This window comes from Erpetoichthys calabaricus, chromosome 1, assembly GCF_900747795.2.
Source record: "Erpetoichthys calabaricus chromosome 1, fErpCal1.3, whole genome shotgun sequence".
NCBI lineage: Eukaryota > Metazoa > Chordata > Cladistia > Polypteriformes > Polypteridae > Erpetoichthys > Erpetoichthys calabaricus.
In genome coordinates this window covers 342108650-342134159 of record NC_041394.2, presented here as the reverse complement: position 1 = coordinate 342134159, position 25510 = coordinate 342108650, and the positions used below count along the sequence as shown (strand labels likewise).

Here is a 25510-nt window from a genome sequence, read left to right as displayed (position 1 = left end):
GCATTCTCAAAGAACAGTTTTGCTTATTATTTACTTTTTTTTTTCTTTTTCTTTTGTCTGTGTCAAACCGGGGGTTAGTATTCGGGCGCTAGGGAGGGCGTCTGGGGAAAGGGTTCACTAAGGAGCACTCAGGCACCGGTCAAATTAATTTGGCAGCAACTGTTAATATATTGGCGGCACGGTGGCGCAGTGGGTAGCGCTGGTGCCTCGCAGTTGGGAGACCTGGGGACCTGGGTTCGCTTCCCGGGTCCTCCCTGCGTGGAGTTTGCATGTTCTCCCCGTGTCTGCGTGGGTTTCTTTTGGGTGCTCCGGTTTCCTCCCACAGTCCAAAGACATGCAGGTTAGGTGGATTGGCGATTCTAAATTGGCCCTAGTGTGTGCTTGGTGTGTGGGTGTGTTTGTGTCTGTCCTGCGGTGGGTTGGCACCCTGCCCAGGATTGGTTCCTGCCTTGTGCCCTGTGTTGGCTGGGATTGGCTCCAGCAGACCCCCGTGACCCTGTGTTCAGATTCAGCGGGTTGGAAAATGGATGGATGGATGTTAATATATTTTTTCTGTTCCACTTCCTGTTGTGTTTTATTGCTACAAATTATTAAGAAGGGAATCGTGGCAAGAGGGGACTAGGACCGAATATGGTTGTGCTATTATGCTTTCAAACATCGTCCACCCCCCTGTACGGGTGGTGAAGTGTAGGAATCGCGTACCCGTATTGTGCGGTTGTTACACCCTGTGTTCGGATTCAGCGGGTTGGAAAATGGATGGATGGATGTTGCAAGTCTAAGCATTCTCAGTTGTAACAGAAGTGTATCATTCCTCACCCTCCTTCTGATAGGGGTCCATAGAGGGACAGATTCCTAATAAAGGGTCAAAAATAACATCATATTCATAACCACAGAGCATCAAAAAGTCTACATCAGGGGTGGGCAATATGTCAGTCCTGAAGAGCCACAGTGGCTGCAGGTTTTTGTTTCAATTCACTTTCTTAACGAGAAGTCAATTATTGCTGATGAAGCACTTAAACAGCTGCATTCGCTGTTTTAATGGCTTCTTATTAGCAATAGGATGCAAATGACAACGGATCATTTATGATTTGAAGCCTAAAACAGATCACATTTTACTCTTAAGTGTTTTATTAAACCAAATAGTGCAGGATGAATCCACACAGGTGTATATGGAAACAACTTAGATGGAGAAATGCTGGTTGCTTTGTCATTTGCATCTTATTGCTAATAAGGAGCCACTCGAAACAGCAGTTTAAGACTGTAATAAGTAATTGAGGGTGGGGAACCTTAACAAGAGAGACCACTAAAATGAAGCATCAAAATGTCACTTCATCAGCAGTAACTGACTTCTCGTTAAGAAACTGAGTTGGAACAAAAACCTGCAGCCACCGCAGCTCTCCTGGATCGACTTTGCCCACCTCTGGTCTATTAGGATACCCCACATGCTAATTATGTCTGACATTTATCATTTTTAAACTTGTGGGAGTGTCACTTCAAAGGCTAGGATCACCGGTAAAGAATCAAAACATATGATATTCATGATTGGCAACCTTGAAATAGCATACAATGACACCCCATACGTCTTACATTACTCTCATTTTGATAAAGCAGGGGTGTCGAACTCCAGGCCTGGAGGGCTGCAAGGGGCTGCAGGTTTTCATTCTAACTCTTTTCCTAATCAGTGACCAGTTTTCACTGCTAATTAACTTCTTTTCCCTTCATTTTAATAGCCCTGTTTTTAAGGATTCAGTCCTCTGAATTGATTCTTTTCTTCATTAAATGGCAGACAAATAGAAATGAGACGTGAAACGAGTCAACAGATGACTGGCTAAACTGGGGCTTCAAACTCCAACCAATCTCTTAATGAGAAGCCAATTCTCGCTATTAATTTAACCCGCTATTTAATTCCACAGCTTGTTGCTGCTCTCATTCTGCCACAGCAGACATTTCGAAAACTGTTGATTTTCTGTTTTTTTTTTTCTAAGATCACCGTCAAGATGTTTTGGTGAAGGGGCCTGAGTCAAGTTTATTAAAACTAAGGCAAAAGACGTTAATTAGCAGCAAAAGCTGGTCACTAATGAAAAAGATGGTTAGAATGAAAACCTGCAGCCACTGTGGCCCGGAGTTCGACACCCGTGTCATAAAGGTTTGTGAAAAAGTCTAACTTTCACCCCTAATATGTCATCAGAGGGTTGAACCCCTGGATCAGTTGATGCGGCCTGCACAACTTTAAAGTCCTTCTGGATTATTTTGTCAGAGACACCTATCAGTTTACTCCTTAGCATAACGGTGTCATTTCTAGAACAAAATACGGTCCAGAACCAAGGGTATTTTTCAGGTCAAGGGAGCCAAAAAATAGGGGAGGAGCACAAAAAACTCAACATTTTGCATAACAAGACATCAAGTTGAGGGCCTCGCAGTAAGGAGACCTGGGTTCACTTCCCGGGTCCTCCCTGCATGGAGTTTGCATTTTCTCCCCGTTTCTGCGTGGGTTTCCTCCCACAATCCAAAGACATGTAGGTTAGGTGCATTGGCGATTCTAAATTGGCCCTAGTGTGTGTTTGGTGTGTGTGTGTGTGTCCTGTGGTGGGTTGGCGCCCTGCCCAGGATTGGTTCCCTGTGTTGGCTGGGATTGGCTCCAGCAGACCCCTGTGACCCTGTGTTCGGATTCAGCGGGTTGGAAAATGGATGGATGGATGGAATATATCACTCTGTGTGTAATGAATCTATATAATATACGGGTTTCACTTTTTGAATTGAATTACTGAAATAAATTAACTTTTTGACGATATTCTAAATTATTGAGATACATCTGTAGATCACCAGAGCAAAACAAAGAAATAAGTAAAGTGACATATTAACGTACTGACATATACGAGCTGCAGGGGCCTGGGAGAAGAATTAGAAGGTTAGGAAAGTGGGATCACATTCCATTAGAATAGTTAAAGGTCAAGTACAGTTATCCCTCCTCCATCGTGGGGGTTGCGTTCCAGAGCCACCCGAGAAATAAGAAAATCCGCGAAGTAGAAACCATATGTTTATATGGTTATTTTTATATTGTCATGCTTGGGTCACAGATTTGCGCAGAAACACAGGAGGTTGTAGAGAGACAGGAACGTTATTCAAACACTGCAAACAAACATTTGTCTCTTTTTCAAAAGTTTAAACTGTGCTCCATGACAAGACAGAGATGACAGTTCCGTCTCACAATTAAAAGAATGCAAACATATCTTCCTCTTCAAAGGAGTGCGCATCAGGAGCAGAGAATGTCAGAGAGAGAGAGAGAGAGAAAAGCAAACAAATCAATAGGGCTGTTTGGCTTTTAAGTATGCGAAGCACCGCGGCACAAAGCTGTTGAAGGCGGCAGCTCACACCTCCTCCGTCAGGAGAGAGAGAGAGAGAGAGAGAGAGACAGAGTTTGTTTTTCAATCAAAAATCAATACGTGCCCTTCGAGCTTTTAAGTATGCGAAGCACCGTGCAGCATGTCGTTTCAGGAAGCAGCTGCACAAAAGATCACAACGTGAAGATAATCTTTCAGCATTTTTAGACGAGCGTCCGTATCGTCTATGTGTGCGAACAGCCCCCCTGCTCAATCCCCCTACGTCAGGATCAGAGAAAGTCTGCGCAAGAGAGAGAGAGAGAAAAGTAAGCAATCTAGCTTCTCAGCCATCTGCCAATAGCGTCCCTTGTATGAAATCAACTGGGCAAACCAACTGAGGAAGCATGTACCAGAAATTAAAAGATCCATTGTCCGCAGAAACCCGCGAAGCAGCGAAAAATCCGCGATATATATTTAAATATGCTTACATATAAAATCCGCGATGGAGTGAAGCCGCGAAAGGCGAAGCGCGATATAGCTAGGGATTACTGTATAGTCATTTATTTAGGTTAATCAAATTGCAATATGCTTCATTTAAATTTGTGGATTCATGTATGATGGTTTAATTGTTTTCATGATAGGACTGTAGTTGATGGTGGCGCAGTGGTAGCGCTGCTGCCTCGCAGTAAGGAGACCCAGGTTCACTTCCCGGGTCCTCCCTGCGTGGAGTTTGCATGTTCTCCCCGTGTCTGCGTGGGTTTCCCCCCCACAGTCCAAAGACATACTAGTTAGGTGTATTGGTGATCCTAAATTGTCCCTAGTGTGTGTGCTTGGTGTGTTTGCCCTGCCCAGGGTTTGTTTTCTGCCTTGCACCCTGTGTTGGCTGGGATTGGCTCCAGCAGACCCCTGTGACCCTGTAGTTAGGATATAGTGGGCTGGATAATGGATGGATGGATGAATCATGTAGCACTGCTACAAATTCTCTTGCTGTCTTTCAGATATCATTTTGTATATTGTGGTAATGATATTGTTTTAAGTTTGGGTTATCTCTTGGATCCTGTGTTGTCTTTAAGCATTTTAGTGTTAGTTAGCAGTTTACAGTGTGCAGTTTTTCTGTGTTGTCCTCTTGCTGTAGACCCTAAGGGGGAGGGGCCACCTAATGCTGCACCTGGGGATTGGCCAGCAGTATAAAAGGAGAAGCTGCAGTGCATTGTGGGTGAGCTCTGATTTTTGGTTTGTGGTTTTCTTCTTTATCGGAGTTCTGCATTGGTTTGGATCCCTGCTATGGTTTAAAGTGCTGTTTTATTTTATTTTGGTTTTACTTGATTATTTGCTCTATCTTTTGCCTTTAGTACAAACCTTTTGAATCCTCTCAATTATCTACGTACAAAAAGAACTTTGTTTGTTCTTGGACCGGAGGTTTTTAATAGTTTTCCTCTCCTCCAATTTGTAGTGATTATTTTTTTTTTCTTTAGTACAGTGCATAATATTTTTTTATTTTATAACATCCATCCATCCATTATCCAACCCGCTGAATCCGAACACAGGGTCACGGGGGTCTGCTGGAGCCAATCCCAGACAGCACAGGGCACAAGGCAGGAACCAATCCCGGGCAGGGTGCCGACCCACCGCAGTATTTTATAACATTCCTGATTCATTTTTTGGGATTTTGAATGTGTAGAAACAAATTTTAATGTTTCTTTTCTTATCTTTATTTTATATCTTTTTTTTTTTTGTCTTTTTTATTTCTTAGTGGGATGCCATTTTCAGCCAAGTCAGATGTTTTCTTTCGTTTTTGATTTTGTTGTGTTTCAGTCATTCTGGTGTGTGTTTGGACCATAGTGTGTGTGTGTGTATTGATTTTTTTGGCTCATGATGATGGTCATCCCAGAGCCAGCGTGTCTTGCTATCTGTATGGGATGGAATAATTAAGATTCTACCCAGATATTTGCATTTCCTAATTGTCAGGCACACAAACAATTTTCCTAATTCAACCAATGCATTTGACCACAGAAAGAAAGAAAGACCATCACAGAATTAATTTGCTTTTGTAAGCAGAAAGTCCTTTCATTCCATTAATATACAACTAATATGTGATGCTCACATGTGTCCGACTGCTGTTGTTGTGAGGTAGGCCCATTCAGTGTTTGAACTGAGTACGAGTTCATTAAAAGGTTGACGGTGATGTTGGGGCCTGTCAGGCAGCACACTGCTGTACGGCTCCACAAAGATTTGCCACATTCCAGTGGTTGGTGTCGAACTGCACAACATACGCAGAAACATGGATGGCCTTTGTCATCTGAGACAGGCCAAGATGAGCGCATCAGTGACCCAAAACCCTGTCCCGAAATTCAATTCAAAGATGTTTCGATGTTGTTCATTGAATATAACGAGACTTGTACGGATTTCAACATTGGCACGTACTTATAATCTATGAAATGATCAAAGAAACCAACATGTAAGGGCACATGTTGGCCATGTGAGTTCACCAGAAACTTGCATTTGGCCAAGATTTGTGTAATAGTCTATACAGTTGTGATATTAAGCATTGTAAAATTAATGATGCCCTACATACAATACTTTTGACTGCAGCATTATCCTTTGGACTTCGGTTTCATTGATTTATGTTTGGATGAACATGATTCCTTTCCAAAATGGTGGAAATGCTGTGATATTAGGACAAGACAGCTGGCTGCTTGGCCTTCTCGTTATCACAGAAACATCAAGCCAGTTTTTTGACTTTTTGTGAATAGGAACACAACTCTAATACGTAAGATGCCTTATTGAAAACTTTCATTTTTTTCTGAGCATTACCAAATTACCTCCAGTTCAGCTTTGGACTTGCTCTTCACAATAATAGACTTGTTCCCAAAATCTTCACATTCTTTGAAATTTTCTGTTGAAGCAGGCCTTTTTGTCTATCCTGGATCCTTCATAATTTAACTTTAAATGTTATGAAGTTCTGCGGTGCGTTGGCACCCTGCCCAGGATTGTTTCCTGCCTTGTGCCCTGTGTTGGCTGGGATTGGCTCCAGCAGACCCCCGTGACCCTGTGTTTGGATTCAGCGGGTTGGAAAATGGATGGATGGATGGATGTTATGAAGTTATTTCCTCTTTTTACTATGTCGTGATAAAAATCCTTTTAAACCATATTAACCACTGTAATGGGTCACCTGTAGAGACTGACATCCCAGCAAGGACTGAACAACATAACCGGCTGGGAGGTCAGTACAATGGAAGGACAGGGGAAGACAGCTTATTCAGGTTATTTTTTTTCTCCCCAAAATGCTAGGTGGCAGTGTCCCTGGGTTACTGCACCTCTACAGATACACACAGGGCATGTTGGTAACTGAAGTCCCATGGAACAGCGCTATTGGATTCCAGGGTTCCTGAAAGGGTTAATGGTCTCTACCTCATTGGATTTCTGCCTAACTCAGAAGTGCTTCCGACAGACAGTCTCATGACACAGGAAGTAGTCCCAGGTCCTGCATAAAGGAGGCAGCTCCATTTCAGTACTGGTGAGTTGAAATCAGGAGAGGACCTGACAACACTCACCTGGAGGAAGGAAGGAAGGAAAGATAGAGAGAAAAGGAAAAATTTTGTCTGGGCTTCTGATTTTGATTGACCCGTAAAGGTATTTCTTGCAAAAAATCAATTGTTTTGAACTTGGAACTTGTGTTTGTGAAACTGCTTTTGGAGTTTATGGTGCTGCAATACCCCCTACTGTTCACACCACACAATGGACATTTTCAGTTTTCGCCAGCTAACTTGAATAGTGTAAAGGATTATTTGATTCAGTAAATTAAGAATGTCTTGAACATTTATTAGATTAGTTGTCGCAGTTTTCTTCATTTAGTTGATTATGTTGCTGTGGATTTTGGGCCTTTATTGTCTTTGGTTATACCACAATACTTGGTCCTTTTTTGTAGCTTTCATTATTAATGAAGGATTGAGCTTTATTCAGGGAATACAAGACTAAAACAATAATTCTTCAGTCTGTACTAATGGGGATATCCCTTACAGCAGCAGGCTTTAGGACTATGCACCTTGTGTGCCCCAAGCCTCTGAAACAACTGCACAAAACGTTCTGGGTTCAAAGAATATCTATTTAAGCTTCTTCTGACAGGTGTCTTCTTCACAATCCACACAATTGTGTCCATTTTTCTCTTCCACTCCTCCCAGGTGAGCTTTGTCCTCCTCCTCTGCTAACTCTGACTTTCTGGTTGAGGTGAAGTGGCTTCTTTTATACCTGACCCAGGAGTAGTTCTAGTGCCAGAACATTGCACCCAGGAAGCATTTATGGGTCAGGAGGAACCAAACACAACAGGGCTGCTTTTCAGAACTACACTTCCCACACACCCCTGCAGGTGTCCAAACCAGAGTCATGCCAGAGGAGCAGTGCCACTAAGGGAACAGATGTTCATAGTGGGCTGTCTCCTTCGGACCATTCATTATATCATCATACTGACTGAGAAAGGGAATAGGAACCATGCTGGCTGGGATGTACATCCATCCATGTCATCCTTCTATACTGAATACCCAGCCATGTAAGGAACAGCTCTCCATCCCAGTGCCCGTCCATCCATTGTGTCTATCGCAAGTTAAAGATTAAGATTCCCAACATAGTTTATCTTTGACACATTTAGTAGCCTGGAAGGCCATAAACGTGTATACATTGAAGTTATTTTAACTGAATAACCACATTTGTAAGGTTTCTGTTTCTCTGTGTGTTTAGGTCTTCATGTGTGTTAATGTTGTAAGGTTCAGAAATGTCCATTCTTCCTGTAATCTGCCACAAGAATTTGAAACTAATGTGAATTTTCCCTTGGGATTAATAAAGTATCTATCTATCTATCTATCTATCTATCTATCTATCTATAAGAAAGGCCAGTTCAGGTCATCAAAATCCTTCACTGCAAGTGAGAAAAGTGCAACTGTGCAGAATTAATAACATGCAGAATCCCCCAAAACTTACCTGAAACTATCTGGGAGCTAATGAAGCCAGTTTTATCAGGATGGATCAATTTGTGTGTAACTTTGTGTAATGGACAAGCAAGGACCATAGGTAGAAGTTTACCCTCTGAGTTCGTAAGTAAAAGAAGGGTCTGAAATATTCACATTACCCACAATCCTTAGCTTGCTCTGGTAGCAGTGTAATAATAGCCGTATTACCTGTTGTATTCAGGTGACAGGTCAAGGTGGCCTCTTAATCATGTCAAAAATGGGGATACATAGTGGTTTCCAAAAAGTGGGTAGTTAACTCAGACAGAATGCTCCTCCAATCCTAAACCCTAACGAAAACCATAGAGTCCAACCAAAATAAAGTTGTGGCTTTTGACTAGGGCTCTAGTACAAATTGGGAAATGGTTAAAGGGTTTGTTCAGGACTTTACTACTGCATTTCCCTCTAACCAGTCTCATGCAAACGAATCTAGTATCTGCATAATGGAGCTGTCTAAGAGAGATGCTTCATCAACAGAGAGGATGAGATTTTCAAGAAACATTGTCAAGTTAGTGAGAGATCGGTTAGGGGCACCAGAACACCAATTCATAATTTGAGGATCACTAGAAAACAAATTCAAATTTCAAATTTGAAGATCAGTAGATGATAAGCCTGATATGGCATTAATAACAGGGATTCCTGCAAGTACATGAGTATCCTACTGCACTGTCACACGTGTGTCCTTCTTACTAATCTTGGGTAAGCAGACCCACCCCAGGATGAGAGAGGGTGCTGTCAGTGATGGTATCATCTCTTACTATTCCAGTAGCCAGGAGAAGATGCCCAGTGAGGGCAGTTGACGACTCCGCCCCTTCAGTACAGAGTAGTACATAAGTACGTCACCCACATTCTTGAACCATACACATGATAAAGGAGCTCCAAACCAGTCCTGATCTGACAAAGATTCCCTGCTGTGGGCAATTAATTTTGGTATAATGTCATCTATGCTGTTTTTGTTTAACTCAACAATTGTTATTAAACAGAGGTGACTCAGCTGACACCCCAGCACTTCTCCAGTCTAGTCGTACCTCGCACAACCACAGCACAATGCACTCAATGCTCAATAACAGACCCTACTGTGTTGGATCAGAAACAGAGCATTGAGTTCAGTTCTAAACTTATCAACCAACTGAGGGTAAGTTATTTCTAACAGAGAAAGTCTGCATTGAAATTCACAGATTACCAAGTGTTTCGCATGGGACTGGTTAGAGGAGAATGCAGTAGTAAAGTCCTGAACAAACCTTGTAACCATTTCCCAAATTGCACTAGAGACCTGGTCAAAAGCCAGAACTTTATTTTGTTTGTCTCCAAGCTTTTCATAAAAAACAGACATGTGAAATCAGCCGCACAGGAAGGGGAATAGAGCTGGTGGAAATGTATGAAAGAGAACTAATAATCTGAAAGGCACAATGAAATCAAAGATGTGTGGGGGCCGGAGAGCAGAAGATGAGTATATAACTGACTAGCTGTCCCCCGGGGCCCTGTTCACATATTAGTGAAACAGGACAAAGTTTAAAAATTAATAAACAAAGAGGTATTGCTAGCTAAACGGAGGCAAGGTGCCGCAAAAATGTGGAGAAAAGGTACACCAACTCAAACGGAGGCTGGCGCATGAGTGAGGAGGGCCCTGTCCGGCTCCCTACTCCTGAGGTGACGCTTCCCCCTTCCCCTCTGTCTCAGATTAGTGTGAATAAATCACTCCTGCAAGCAAACTCTGATACATTTACATTTACAACATTTAGCAGATGCTCTTATCCAGAGCGACTTACAACAGTGCTTAGTAGTCTACGACTGTTCTTCAGTCTTTTAAGGCTAGGATTAAATCTACTGTCATTAAACAAGTTACCGCTGACCAAGTTGTACACAAAACCATGCTAGAAGAAAATAGTAAGTTTAGTACAAAATTTTTTTTTTTTTTTTTTAAAGAGAAAAAGGGTAGAAAAAAAGTATGGGGACTTTAGTCCTCCAAGTGCTGTTTAAAGAAGTGTGTCTTCAGACGACGTTTGAAGACAGTGAGGGTCTCCGCTGTTCGTACAGCAAGAGGAAGTTCGTTCCACCACTGAGGAGCCAACACTGCAAAGAGTCTTGATGCATGTCGTCCTCTTCTTTTAAGTAAGGGTGGTTCGAGACGAGCAGTGCTTGATGTTCTGAGAGAGCGAGAAGTGACACGCTGCTTAACCAGTGCTGATATGTAAGGTGGTGCAGTTCCAGTTTTGGCCTTAAAGGCAAGTGTTAGGGTTTTGAACCTGATGCGGGCAGCCACAGGGAGCCAGTGCAGGTTCCGCAGCAGAGGTGTAGTGTGTGAGAATTTGGGAATAATTAAAAATGAGTCTTGCAGCTGCATTCTGGATTCAATTGAAGTGGTCATGTTGCCTTTAGTGAAAGTCCAGACATCAGAGAGTTGCAGTAGTCCAGCTTAGAGTTGACCAAGGTCTGGACGAGAAGCTGAGTAGCCTCTGTAGTGAGAAAGGGGCGGATTCTCCTGATGTTGTAAAGAAGATATCTGCAGGACCTGGAGAGGTTGCTGATGTGTGGAGAAAAAGACAAGTCTTCATCTAGAGTGACACCAAGACTTCTTGCCGTTTTTGAGGGGACGATAACCGGAGTTGTCAAAAGAGATTGCAAGGTCAAGATTCGGAGATGAGTTGCCTTTGATGTACAAGAGTTCAGTCTTGCTGGGATTCAACTTGAGGTGGTGGGAAGTCATTCAAGAGTAGATATCAGCAAGGCGGGTTGAGACCTGCTGGTCATCTGGTGGAAAGGAGAGAATGAGTTGAGTGTCATCCGCATAGCAGTGATAAGAGAATCCATGTCCAGCTATTACCTTCCCAAGAGAACCTGTGTATAAGGAGAAGAGAAGGGGTCCTAGGACAGAGCCCTGAGGAACACCAGTGGTCAGTCTTCGTGGAGTTGACTGGGAGCCTTGCCAGGCAACCTGGAATGACCGGTCAGCAAGGTAAGAAGCAAACCATTGCCAGACAGTGCCTGAGATCCCAAGACTAGACAGAGTTTCCAGAAGTATCTGAAGGTTGACCGTGTCAAAGGCTGCAGATAGGTCCAAAAGTATGAGGACTGAGGACAGGTTGGTAGATCTGGCTGTGTGAAGTGTTTCAGAGACAGCAAGAAGTGCAGTCTCGGTAGAATGAGCTGCTTTGAATCCAGACTGGTGAGGGTCAATACATACATGATACATAGCGCGATGAGAGAAGATGCAAAATCAGCCGGAATGTTCAAGCAATTTATAGAAAAAAACCCAATCTAAAACCGTGAAGTAGTTCTCTCCTGAAAAGCGGAAACATACAGATGTTGGATTTTATATATACAGAGATGTGACATTGTGTTTTATGGCGAGGAGAAAGAAAACAACTGCTAACTGTGGCATTTAGAAAGCAAAAACTAAGAAAAATATGCAAGTCAGTACAGAGTTAACACAAAGTAACAATGGAGTGGGGATTGTGCTGGAACAATGGAGGCCTATATTTCTATACTTGCAGTTTATTGTCCACTTTAACAAATCATAGCCATAGAGCTAAAGATGCCAACAGGAGAAATTGTGAAAATACAATCAACAGTAAGGAGTATAAGCTTATGCAAGTACTGTATGTGTGCCATTTTATTGCTTCCTATCTCAGCTAAGACATAACATAAAGCCAGCTAATATTATCATTAACCATTTGGGTGATATTTCCCTGCAAGATCTTCCTACGGTAGAAAAACACACCACATTTTTATGGAGGGAGCTAAAGATGAAGCCACAATATGAACATCAGTGGTACAACAGTAAGTACAATTGCTGAATTAGGATTATTTCTATATAGTATTGGTATTCTGTCCCCGAATGCCGTATATGCTTCTCTCCCAAGACCCAGTCTGTACGGAGTGTGCGTCACCCCACTGGTTGTAGTAAACATGGACAGATAGCTTTACTCACCAAGAAAGTCAAGGCTGAGAATCCGTATACTTTAATATAGATTTCTGGCAAGAAGTCATGCAAGTATTAGGACATGAAAACCATTGACAACTCAAAGGTAAAAGTACGATAATTTCCTTAACCTAAAATACAATATGGCGGAAGGTAAAGCAAAGACTAAAGCAGAGGCAGTAGCAAAAAAGGGAGCTAGGGACATACCAATATGTATTAATTAAATAGGGGGTGGGGGTAGGAATGTACCAAACAGTCTAATAACAATATTATCACAGGCTGCTGTAGTAGCACAATTGGTGAAGGAGGCCCAGCACAATCATGAGATGGGGGACAGGATTCAAGGCCCTGACATTCCAAAAAATAATGCTAAGATTAGGCATGATCAGGATAAGTAAAGAATAAGTGAAGAAACAAAATAGGAAAAAAAAATTAGTTGTCAAACTCTAAATATCTTTGTATTTACAGAAAGATTTACCAGACTCGGGATAAAACCAACAGAGCCACAGTACCTACAGCAGCAATCCCCCCCCCCCCCCCCCCCCCCCCCCCATACATAGCAAACACCCCATCAACAACCACAGATACCCTAAAATGCAATATAAACTGAATACAAATTAAAATAGTAACAGAAAGGGGGCGAATCAGCGTCCTCATTTACTATCCAACACAGCTTCTCTGACCAATAAAATGATAAGAGAGCCAAAGATTGTGAGAAACAGAGTCCCTTATTGATAAAAATTAGCAAGCACAGCAAATGAAAACAGCAGAAGGGTGTGAAACATCAGTCATTGATCCAAGGTGATACTGGGAAAGTCAAGGAGCCCCAATCCACAACCCCCAGAACCCATCAATTCAAGTCAGTTTTATTGTCCCAAGGGGGAAATTTGGTTTGACAGAAAGACCACAACATAACAAAACAATTCAGCCTGCACTTTGTACAAGTATATACTGTAGCATTAGATCACACATATTACTCATAATATTTAAAACCTGACGAATGACTGATGCAAATACTACTTGCCCATGATTTGGGCCTAAAGTTATTTATTAAAAGTTGAACTTATTTAGAAGACGAAGAGCATTTGGGATGAAGGAATATTTAAACCAGCTGCCCTTGATCCTTGAAATCGTTGAATCTGTGACATGATGACGACTGGAACCGAGAATGTGGAGGGTGAGTCCTGCCTCTGCTTTCTGTAATAGTGACTTCTCAAACCGGTCTGTCAGATTTAATTATTAAGTCCTTCTTATTTACTGCTCATTTTACAAATAGATTTATTCTGTTTCTGCTGTCGACTTAACATATTTTCAAACCCGGCTAACATATGACAGGTAAAGCCAGACTCAGTACCAGATTTATAAAAGATTGATGCAAGTCTCTCTGTAAGAAGGTGGAGCGTGATGGTGTCTAAAGCTGAAGAGCAGTCTACAAACAGGACCCTCTCACGAGTCTTGACGCCCTCCATGTGGTTATATATCCAACAAAGCAACGTGACAATGGCGTCCTGTTTAGAGCTGGACCTGGAGGGATACCCAGGTTAATCGCTCTCTTTTCCAGGCTAAGGGGTGAGAGATGTGGAGGCAATGGTGACATTAGGACACTTTAAGGGTCACCCAGCAGTTCCAGATCTCTGGACCTGGCACCTGGTGTTGAGACTTTATTAGGTTTACAGGCCTTGATTTAACATCCCTAACCCTGCTTAGGCCTTCAATGAAACCCATAAGGTGACATAAACCTATGAGACCAGAAACATATAAGACTCTAGACCAAATTAATATTAAAACTGTTTCACATATTTAATAAAGCACAAGAATAAAATACAAAATTAAAAAGATTAAATGCAAAAAAAAAAAAAAAAAAGAAAAATAATATTCTTACAATCGTATAGCAGCAATGACACAGATTCTTCAAGAACATCCCCAATAACAAATCTCACTGTGTTTATATTAAGAAGTACTTTATGCCCCCATTTCTTGATTATTTTTGTCTCACCCTGAAGTTTCCCTTGTAAGATGGTATAATTCTTTCCCTTTTTAAACTAAATGATTTCTTTGTATTTCCCTACCACATAATTAAAATGTATATTTCTTGTGTCAACACGCTGTACCAGTGTGTGCTCCCCAACATGACCTGACTGACATAAGCAATGTTTCCTTATTTTTATTTTCCCCGTGTTTCATATTTAGTATGATTTAAACACATTATTGTTAAGGAAATATTTAGTTTATTACAACACAATTTCCCCGTGACCCCGTGTTAGGATATAGCAGGTTGGATAATGGATGGATAACATAATGTATCAGTTCAAGAGATTAGCTTCCAGAATCTGAACTTGTTGGAGGAAAAACATCAGTTCTTCTTGTGCCGTACTGAAAATGGTGGCATAACTGCCATTATAGCCCTCATGTTCAGATAAAATGACTAATTTCCAGAGTTCCCCAAATTAACAGCCACATCATCACAAGACAATTTTAATATTTTATTATTTGATCCAGTTTTTAGGCTGAGCTGTCGGTAGTGGGCCAGGGTGGTCTGGTTTTAAGACAGCACTCTGTCCCTCTATTAGATGGGTAGGCACACTGAAATTAATAAAAAGAAGCCAGAGACTTCTCTGAGAGTTTTTCCAATAATTCTATATAACCAGTGATGTCATAGCCATTGGTTGGAGGCCATTTAAGATTTTGTGATATGCAGGCTTGGTGCGCAATAGAAATAAAATCCTGCAGTACTTCTTTATATTCCCTGCTTTGTGCCCCAGCAAATGCAAGTTATCGGCAATATACTAATAACCCAATTGTGCTTCCTTAACTCAGAATATGGAACCAATGTAGGAAACATTTTAAGATGGAGAATCTTTTATCTGTGGCACCTCTGCATGAGAACCACCTTTTTCAACCCTTGCAAACATATGCAGTTTTTAATGTCTGGAAAACATTTGGGACTAAATTACTTAGACATCTTTACATAGACAACATCTTTGCATCCTATGAACAATTACATTCCAAATTTAACTTTCCAGCAACACATTTCTTTCACTATCTTCAAATTAGAAACTTTGTTAAACAGAACCTGCCTGATTTTCCTCATCTCCCACCTTCCTCTATACTGGAAAAAATATTGCTTAGTTTTGAGGACTCAGACAGCATTTCTGCAATATATAAAATTATTTTACAGTCCCTCCCTTTCAAAGATCCAAGAGGACAATGGGAAAAGGATCTCTTAATCAATATATCAGAAAGGGAGTGGAAGGGAGCAATGAAGAGAATCCATTCGAGCTCCATATGCACAAAGCATACAATTATTCAACTCAAAATTATATATCAAGCTCATCTGTCTCGCTTAAAACTGTCCAAAATGTTTCCAGGGTGAGATCCAACCTGCGAACGCTGCAATCAAGCTCCTGCCTCACTGGGCCACATGTTCTGGGCCTGCACCAAATTAACATCATTCTGGACAAAATTTTTTAAGTGCCGTTCAGACAGCCTTGATGTCACAATCCCCCCTATTCCACTAACAGTTGTGTTTGGTGGGCTCAAAGAGGGGCTTAAAGTGGAGAAGGACACACAAACTGTGATTGCCTTCACTACACTATTGGCACGCAGACGTATTTTGCTCAACTGGAAGAATCCTAACTCTCCTCTTTTAAGTCAGTGGGTAACTGATGTTTTATATTATTTGAAATTGGAAAATATCAAATTCTCAGTTAGAACTTTTTCAAAACCTGGCAGGATCTGATCAATAATATTTTAGAATAAGCTCTTAAAGCACTGAGGAAGCAGATTCTCTTCCCATTTCTTTTTCTTCTCCATTTATCTTTATCTGCCTATTAAACTCATCAATTTATTTATTTTTACTAGCTTTAAGTTTTACTCCATTGGTGATGCTCTCTTTCTCAGGGGTGGGGGTTGATTTGTTTTCAATCCTATTTTTTGTAAAAATTGATCTATTTGTATGAAATGATTACAATAAAATCAATAAAATTAAAAAAAAAAAAAAAAGATTTTGTGATTTTTATTTTTAACTACTGGAAATACTGTGGTCTGTCTCCATAGCCTAGGAATCTTCTGCTGTTCTAATGGCACTAAAGAAACACATGCAAAACTTCAATATCAGCAATGGCATGTAAAGTAACTGCCAGAACAAAACTGATTAAGTCAATTGAGATGAATATAATAAACAGAAGTCAGGGTCATACAGAGTGAATGCTAAGCCCTCTGTTTTCTTTATCACAACTGTGTTGGACACTGTAATAAAAAAGTTTTTCACCTCATTATTTCATCTACTTTTACAAATTTGTGTCACAACAAATCACATGAGTTGAACAGCCACATTATTGTGCATGAGTCTATTTCTATTTGGGATAAAACTGGCAATACAAAAGCCTATGTTTGTGTGTTTTGACTTCTTTTTTAATATAAATAATAACTACATTTTCACAATTGCTGAAATTCTCCTGCCTCACACACAAAGCATTTTCAGACAGGACTTCTCTTTTTCTTTAAGTCATGCTGTATTATCACTGCTTTGAGTTATTTTCATATGTAGTTTTCAAGCACATATTGCTGTACCTTCATCTACGTGCAGTCATGAATGAGTGCAGCACCGACTGCTCACTTGGTATTACAGCTACTGTAAACTGTTAAGTTTTTAGCAATTCTGGCATTGACTAGGTCAGCGTTTCTCAACCTTTAAGTATGTGCGACCTGAGTTTTTATTTTTTTGAAAAGAGCCCACTAATACCAATTTGTTCTTTTTTAATTAATGATATATCATAGATGCATATTTTATTATACCTACTTAACTTATCGAAATTTACCTAACTCTATATTTTTCTACTATCAGAATGTAAGTTAATTTGTTTTGGTTTCAATAGATGTATTTTTCATATTTTCGATTCTTGTTTTCTTCGCACCCCCCTAGGGGGGCCCGCCCCACAGATTGAGAACCACTGGACTAGGTACAGAATTACGGGTCATTGTGACATCCCCAATTTTACCACTGCTACTATTATTCTCTTAAATCAGTTGCAAGGTTTCAGGGCAATAACTGTATTATTCCTAATAATGCCTCCTTATGTAGTTTATATGGTGTTATGGAGAATGGAAGAACGTCAAGATGAGCCTCAACATCCTTTTTATTTAGTCCTGCTGATCTTATGTTTGTACAGCATTTCTTTTCATTCTTTTATCTTTGTCACAAGGGTTCCATGCACCCCCTAACTTCTTCCCACTGGTGTGAATCCTTGTGCGTTTCTGCTAGGTACTCCTGTCTAATGGCTTCACTCTGGGTTAATTTCTCAACAATTGCTTGGTTTGCTTACTTTCAAAACAGAAGTGAACCTCACTCTTGATCTCACAAAGTATTTTTATTTGTATGCATTGCTACTATTGTTATTCTCTTAGATTTGCTGCCAGTGCTCGGCGTAGTACTTGCATTGTCCCCAATAGTGCCTCCTTCTCTAATTCATTTGGAGTGATGGTAGTTGGTAGGGCATCCAGATGGACCTTTTTTTATTTAATAAAACTGGTTAATCCCAGGACCACGGGTGCAATTTCAGTTGTTTTACTTCATATCTGGCTCACCTCAGACTGTACTTCTTGGCACTTGTTTTTTTTTTTTTTTTTTTTCTCCTGTGTGAATTCTTATATGGGTCTTAAGATTGCCGACTTGTGAGAATTGTCTGCCACATTCAGTACAGGAGTACGGCCGCTCTCCGGTGTGAATTCTCACATGTTTCAAAAGACTGCCGTTACTTGAGAATTGCTTGCCACATTCAGAACAGCAATATGGCTTCTCACCGGTGTGAATTCTTATATGAACCCGAAGAATGCTCTTTGTGGAGAATCGTTTACCACACTCAGAACAGCAATATGGTTTCTCCCCAGAGTGAATTCTTGTGTGCACATGAAGAGTGTTATTGTTGGAGAATTGTTTACCACATTCAGGACAACAATATGGCTTTTTCCCAGTGTGAACTCTTGTGTGGATCTGAAGACTGCTGTTTGTGGCAAATCGTTTTCCACAGTCAGAGCAGGAATATGGCTTCTCTCCAGTGTGAATTCTAGTGTGGGCATTAAGGTGGCTACTCATATAGAATCGTTTACCACATTCAGAACAGCAATATGGTTTTTCTCCAGTGTGAATTCGCGTGTGGGTCTGAAGACTACTCTTTTTGGAAAATTGTTTCCCACATTCAAAACAGCAATGTGGCTTCTCTCCAGTGTGAATTCTAGCGTGGATGTAAAGACTGCTATTGTTGGTGAATCTTTTCCCACAGTCAGAACAGCAATAGGGCTTCTCTCCAATGTGAATTCTAACGTGATTCTGAAGACTGGTATTCCTGGTGAATCTTCTTCCACAGTCAGAACAGCAATATGGTTTCATTCCAGTGTGAACACTTGAGTGGGACTGCAGGCTGCTTTTCTTGGAAAATCCTTTTCCACATTCAGAGCAGCAAAATGGTTTCTCTCCAGTGTGAATTCTTTTGTGGGTCTGAAGATTGCTCCTGCTAGAAAATCGTTTCCCACATTCAGCACACCAATATGGCTTCTCTCCAGTATGCATTCTAGTATGGGTCTGAAAACTGCCATGGTTGGTGAACTTTTTTCCACATACAGAACAGCAATACGGCTTCTCCCCAGTGTGAATTCTGAAGTGCCTTTTAAGAAGGCTACTGTTAGAGAATTGTTTCTGACATATAGAACAGCAAAATGATTTCCATCTTAAATAGTTCATTTCATTATCTTTGAATTTAGATTCACCTTTAACAGTTTTTCTCATCTCTGTATAAGTAGGCAAAGTTGAGGAATCTGAAGTTTTCAAATTCTGTTGAATAATTATTATATTAGTCCTTGTTAGTGTCAAATTGCAGGGAGAATTAAACTGTAAACTGTTTGGTATTAAAAGTGCTGGTCCAGAACTCAATATGTTCATATTTTCAACATGTAGTGTCTGCTGCGGCTTGCACTGAAGAGAATTTTGAATAAATGATGGAGGATGGATATAGCCCTTCTCTTGTAAATCTGCAGAAATACATAAATGCATAATTTTAAGTAAATGCACATTGATAATGTGAGCAGAGAAGAAACAACTATTCACTGCACAAAAACACACATTGATAATGTCAGCAGATAAGAAACAACTATTCATTGCACAATAGCGTTCTGAAATCAAAACAACTCTCCGATCTCATTACTTTTTTTTTTTTTTTTTAATGAAAGATTTTGCTTTCTGCATCACACATTGGTTTGACTCCAAAAAACAAACACAAATGTACTTGTAATATACTGAGGCACCAAAACCATAGTGTATTAGCTGTAAACTAATTATACTCCCATTACTTTGTTTCAGCATGCAAATCATTATCTTATGAATTTTATCCCTTGGCTTAGATAGATTTTTTTTCTCTCATATGGAGAAAGGCACAAGCCTTATGAATTCTGATCTTTCATTTCATGTGGTCAAGCAAGAGACGTTCTTTAGTGTGTAGTGCGATACCATTGCATTAATTATATTCACAGCTAGTCTACCCTGGCTTGCTGCAGCCCTCAGAGTTTCTGTGTGTGTGAGTTGCTGCTATGTACTTTCTTAATGGATTTAGGAAGAAATGGATGTATAACAGTTAGAACTTATTCTTCACAAGGTTATTACCTTTCAGTTACAGTGATACTAAAACCACAATACATTAGCTGGCTTTGTCCCACGTTGCAATTTCTCTGAATCAAAGTTGGTGTGCTTATGGATCTGGTGTAGGTAATGCTTTGTTCCTTTCCTGCTCAACTTTGTCCATAAGTGTGGAAGGATCTTCAGAATGCTTTCTTTCATTGTTTTAGGAGCTTGTCTCCTTCTTTACTTGGTCGCACCTTACAATTTTTTGAAGTTTCTCTTTTAGGTAAACTGGCTCCAGAAGCCGCTGGTCAACTTCTACAGGTGTGTTACAGAAAGCCTATTGACTTACTGTACCACAGCTTGGTACAACAGTTGTACTATAGCTGAACAGGGAGCTATTGAGCGGGCTACTACAACAGCACAGACGTTCACAGGAAAACAACCAACAGTAATTGAAGACATTTATAGATCACATTGCTTGAAGAGGGCATTTGACATTATTAGACATCCATTTCACCCTATAAACCATCCATTTGATCTTCCACCATTTAATAGGTCTTATAGAACTATTCCTGCCCACACAAGCAGGTTCAGAAACAATTTCAATCCAAGGGCCATCCTTCAATTGAATTGTAAATCTAAGTAAGGTCATAACTAAAATAAGAGTGCAATGATGAATTTCTCTTTTTTGAGTAACACAAAGTTTAAATATTTTAAGTGCAGTAACAATAAATATGGGATATGAGTGCAATACTTGACAAGAAATTATACAAGTTGGAAGTATTTTGTACCATTTATGTTTGATTCTGTTATTGTATGGTATATTTTTTAAAAAAAATTAATATATATTAGCATCACTAACCTGTGAGGTTCTAGAATGAATTTGAAAACTGTTTGACATGACTGATATTTACTGCTACTGACACCGTGTGACCAAGAGGAAGTCATTACAATATACACATACACTCATCTCTCCACAGTGACACTTGTCCACATCATCGATATGAGTTGGATAATGCTAAGAGGTGCTTTGTGTCACATGATTTAACCTCTGTCATCACCTCTGAATATCAGCAGATAAACGTGCCATTCTTTGCTGCTGATTTTCAGACTGCATTGTCAACCTTTTAGGCACACCATTCCTCCCACACTTCTCCTCAGTATCTTCTAGTATTTCAGCTTGTCTCACCCAGCGCTTTCTTTGTTATATAGTGGATGTGGCTTTGACTTGAGGAGTTACTGATGTAATTTTGGTGTGATAAACTCCGATTTGATTTGAGGTTCAAACACATCATGTCGATCCTCTTGTTGCTAGCAAAATCACATCTACTGGGTAAGCTGGGGATCGGTCATCTACCGTTTTCAGCAAGACAAATGCATGGACTTAACCTACGGCCGCCTTCTGCTAGTGCACTTGCTGGGGCTAAGCCAAGGATGCAAGGGCCAACTACTCATCAACAATATTAGAGATGCCAAGAGCAGGAAGAAGTTTGATAGTCTGCCATACAGCTTGAAGCTCTACAGAGATAGTTGGGTCATCACCCGGTTCCTGGAGAGTGCAATGAGAACATGGTGAACCAGGACGAATCTGCCCTGCAGCAGTGGTTTCATCCAGATGGACGAGATACACATCTAGCGAGGAATTTTACAAGGTAAGTCCCTGTCTGCCCTGCTCTTTTGTACTGCCATAATACCTATCAGCGGCACTTTCAAACGAGAACAAGTGGGGTATGAAATAAAGGCAGGCCAGTGAATCAGTTGTTTGCTGTACATAGATGACCTGAAGCTCTACGCACAAAGTGATGTCGAAATGCATAAGGTACTGGCCCTGGGCAAGTGGTTCAGTGATGACACATGGATGGAGTTCGGCCTTGACAACTGTGCCAAAGTGACTATTCACAGAGGCAAGCTTATAATAGCTCCTGGCATAGTGACGAACAACAAGGAGACCATCAAGAACCAATGACCAGGTGAGATGTACAAGTACATGGCAGTTGACGAGAGTGACGACAAGCTGTTGAAGCCCAAGGGCACCAAGGAATACTATCATTGAGTGCAACTTGTCCGCAAGATAGAGCTCAGTTCATGGAATAAGATCTCAGCCATAAAGAGTCTGGCTGTACCGGTCATCCTATACTGCTTTGGCATCATCTTGTGGTCCTCACTGGAGCTAAAGAAAATAAACCAAAAGACCAGGAAACTCACGATGCATGGCCTTTTACACCCGAAAGCAGACATAGAGGTTTCTACATCTCATAATGCCAAGGAGGGCGAGGACTTTTACAGCTTAAAACAGTGGAGTAGGTTGTGATTTTTAGTCTGTGTAAATATCCTGAGCGGACCAGTGGGTGGCCACTGCTCAAACACCACCAAGCACTGCATGAGCGTGAGCCCACTGTGAAAAGAGATCACAAGATAAAAAAGGGCATGGGTTGCCCAAGGGCACTGCCGCTAGCAGCAAGAAAACCAAGCAGTTACTCAAGTCAAAGATCATAGGGAGCAGGATGCAGTGCAATAAGGTGAAGCCATGGTATGGCCAGTTCTTCAACAACAACATTTATTCATATAGCACATTTTCATACAAAAAGTAGCTCAAAGTGCTTTACATAATGAAGAAAAATAAAAGACGAAATAAGAAATTAAAATAAGATAACATTAGTTAACATAGAAAAGGAGTAGGTCCGATGGCCAGGGTGGACAGAAAAAACAAAAGAAAACTCCAGAAAGCTGGAGAAAAAAATAAAATCTGTTGGGGTTCCAGGCCATGAGATCGCCCAGTCCCCTCTGGGCATTCTACCTAACATAAATGAAATAGTCCTCTTTGCAGTTAGGGTTCTCATGGAGTCACTTGATGCTGATGGTCATACAGACTTCTGGCTTTTAATCCCATCCATCATTGTTGGAACATCATGGTACTTAGGATGTACGTTGAGAAGGACCTGATGCATGCCTGACTTGAGTGCAGGTCTTATGGGAGAAACCAAAAGCCTCATTGCAGCCACTCAAGATCAGGCCTTGAACACCCAGTACCACCAGAATTATATCATAGGCACATCAGTTAACAGCAAATGTCATCTGTGTGGTGAAGCTGAAGAGACCTTCAGTCACATATTATCCAGATGCCGTGTACTGGCCCTGAAGGAATATCTTGACTGTCACAACAAGGTCAGTATGTACCTGCACTGGGCATTAAGTCAACAGCTGGGTGTTCCGATGATGGACAAATGGTAAAAGCATATACCAGACACGGTCAAAAACGTTTCTCTGACTCATCAGCAGCCTTAAAACTTACAAACATTCTAAGCAATCAGTCCATTTATCGTGCCAACTATAATAGCGAGGATAATGTAAATAGTAAGGTGGAAAGATTTAATACTAAAGTGAGAGCTGCTGTTGACTTAGTTGCTCCTGTAAAGACAGTTAAAAAATCTTCTAGCATTGTTATACCATGGAAGACCCAAAGAGTGTCTGATTTAGAGAGAACATGCCGTAGAGCTGAGCATAAATGGAGGAAGACTAAACTAACTATCCACTATGAAATATTAAAAGTTAAAATAACAGAATACAATAACACAGTCCGTCTTGAGAGGCGCTGCTATTTCTCTAAGATTATAAATAACAATGCTAGTAATCCCACAGTCTTATTCTCGATGATTGATCGTTTGTTAAACCCAAGTAACTCAAAGGAATGCCTCCTAAGTACTTCCAGTAAAACCTGTGAGGCTATTACTGTATTTTTCAATCAAAAAATTAATGATATTAGAAATAACATAGTATATCTCCCCGACACCAAGGATCCTCCTAAACCTCAGTATTCCGTTATAAACAAATTAAATTCTTTCACTAGGATAGATTTACCTGATTTACATAAAATAATTTCTCAACTGAAACCCTCCACCTGTGTCCTTGACCCAATACCAACAAATTTTTTCAAAGAAGTATCGGGTGTGCTAATTGATAATGTTCTTGACATAGTAAATTTGTCATTAGATACGGGGGTCTTCCCAGACTGTCTTAAGACTGCTGTAGTTAAACCCCTACTTAAGAAAAATAATCTTGACCCCTCTGCTCTTGAAAATTTTAGACCCATCTCCAACCTGCCTTTCTTAAGTAAAATTCTAGAGAAGGCAGTCATTATACAGTTAAATGAGCACCTCAATAAACATGCTATTCTTCATAAATTTCAGTCAGGTTTTAGTACAAATCACAGCACAGAAACTGCACTCGTTAAAGTAGTAAATGACTTGCGGGTAAATGCAGACAGAGGCCATTTATCTGTTCTCATCCCCTTAAATCAGAGTGCCGCATTTGACACCATTGATCATAATATTCTTAGAAATCGCCTTAGTCAATGGGTGGGCCTCTCTGGCAGTGTCTTAAATTGGTTTGAATCCTACCTGGCAGGGAGAAAATTCTTTGTTAGTTGTGGTAATTACAACTCAAAGACACATGATATCCTATATGGTGTTCCACAAGGCTCTATCCTGGGTCCGCTGCTCTTCTCAATCTACATGCTTCCATTAGGTCAGATTATCTCAGGGCATAACGTGAGCTACCACAGCTATGCTGATGACACACAGCTGTATTTATCAATAGCACCTGATGACCCCAATTCTCTTGATTCACTAACACAATGACTGACTTGTATTTCAGAATGGATGAAAAGTAACTTTCTCAAGCTAAATAAAGAGAAAACTGAAATCTTGGTGATTGGCAATAATGGATACAATGAGGCTATTAGAAATAAACTGGATATATTAGGATTAAAAGTCAAGATGGAGGTAAAAAGCTTAGGGTAACTGTTGACTATAATCTGAATTTTAAATCGCATATTAATCAGATCACTAGGACAGCATTTTTTTCACTTAAGAAACATAGCAAAAGTTAGACCTCTTATATCATTGAAAGATGCGGAGAAATTAGTTCACGCGTTTGTTTTCAGTCGGCTAGATTACTGTAACACACTCCTCTCAGGACTACCCAAAAAAGACATCAATCGTTTGCAACTAGTGCAGAATGCAGCTGCTAGAATCCTAACCAGGAAAAGAAAATCCGACCACATTTCTCCAGTTTTGATGTCACTACACTGGTTGCCTGTGTCATTAAGGATTGACTTTAAAATTCTGCTTATGGTTTATAAAGCCTTAAATAATCTCGCCCCGTCTTATATATCAGAATGTCTGACACCTTATATTCCAAATTGTAACCTCAGATCCTCAACTGAGTGTCTCCTTAGTATTCCAAGAGCTAAACTTAAAAGAAGTGGTGAGGCGGCCTTCTGCTGTTATGCACCTAAAATCTGGAATAGCCTGCCAGTAGGAATTCGCCAGGCTAATACAGTGGAGCACTTTAAAAAAACTGCTGAAAACACATTACTTTAATATGGCCTTTCCATAACTTCACTGTAATTTAATCCATATACTGTGCAAATCCAATTCATTATAATAACTATTCATGGTGGCTCTAAAATCTGTACTAATCCCTACTCTCTCTTCTGTTTCCTATTCCGGTTTCCAACCACCATCTACTCAAAGCACCGTGATGTTCCAACAGTGATGGATTAAAAGCCAGAAGTCTGCATGACCATCATCATCAAGTCCTTCCGTGAGAAACCTAAAAACAAAGAGGACTATTTCATTTATGTTAGGTAGAATGC

The 25510-nt window shown here is 40.5% G+C and overlaps 1 protein-coding gene across 1 annotated transcript in view; it reads right to left on the bottom strand.

Moving 5' to 3' along the window:
• The window catches only part of LOC114668707 (zinc finger protein 420-like), a 79547-nt gene that overhangs the window by 41674 nt on the left and 12363 nt on the right, over positions 1-25510 (bottom strand). Inside the window, exon 3 of the mRNA XM_051934477.1 lies at positions 17836-19268. Within this exon, the coding sequence (XP_051790437.1) occupies positions 17836-19268 (1433 nt within the window). The remainder of the gene's footprint in view (positions 1-17835; positions 19269-25510) is intronic.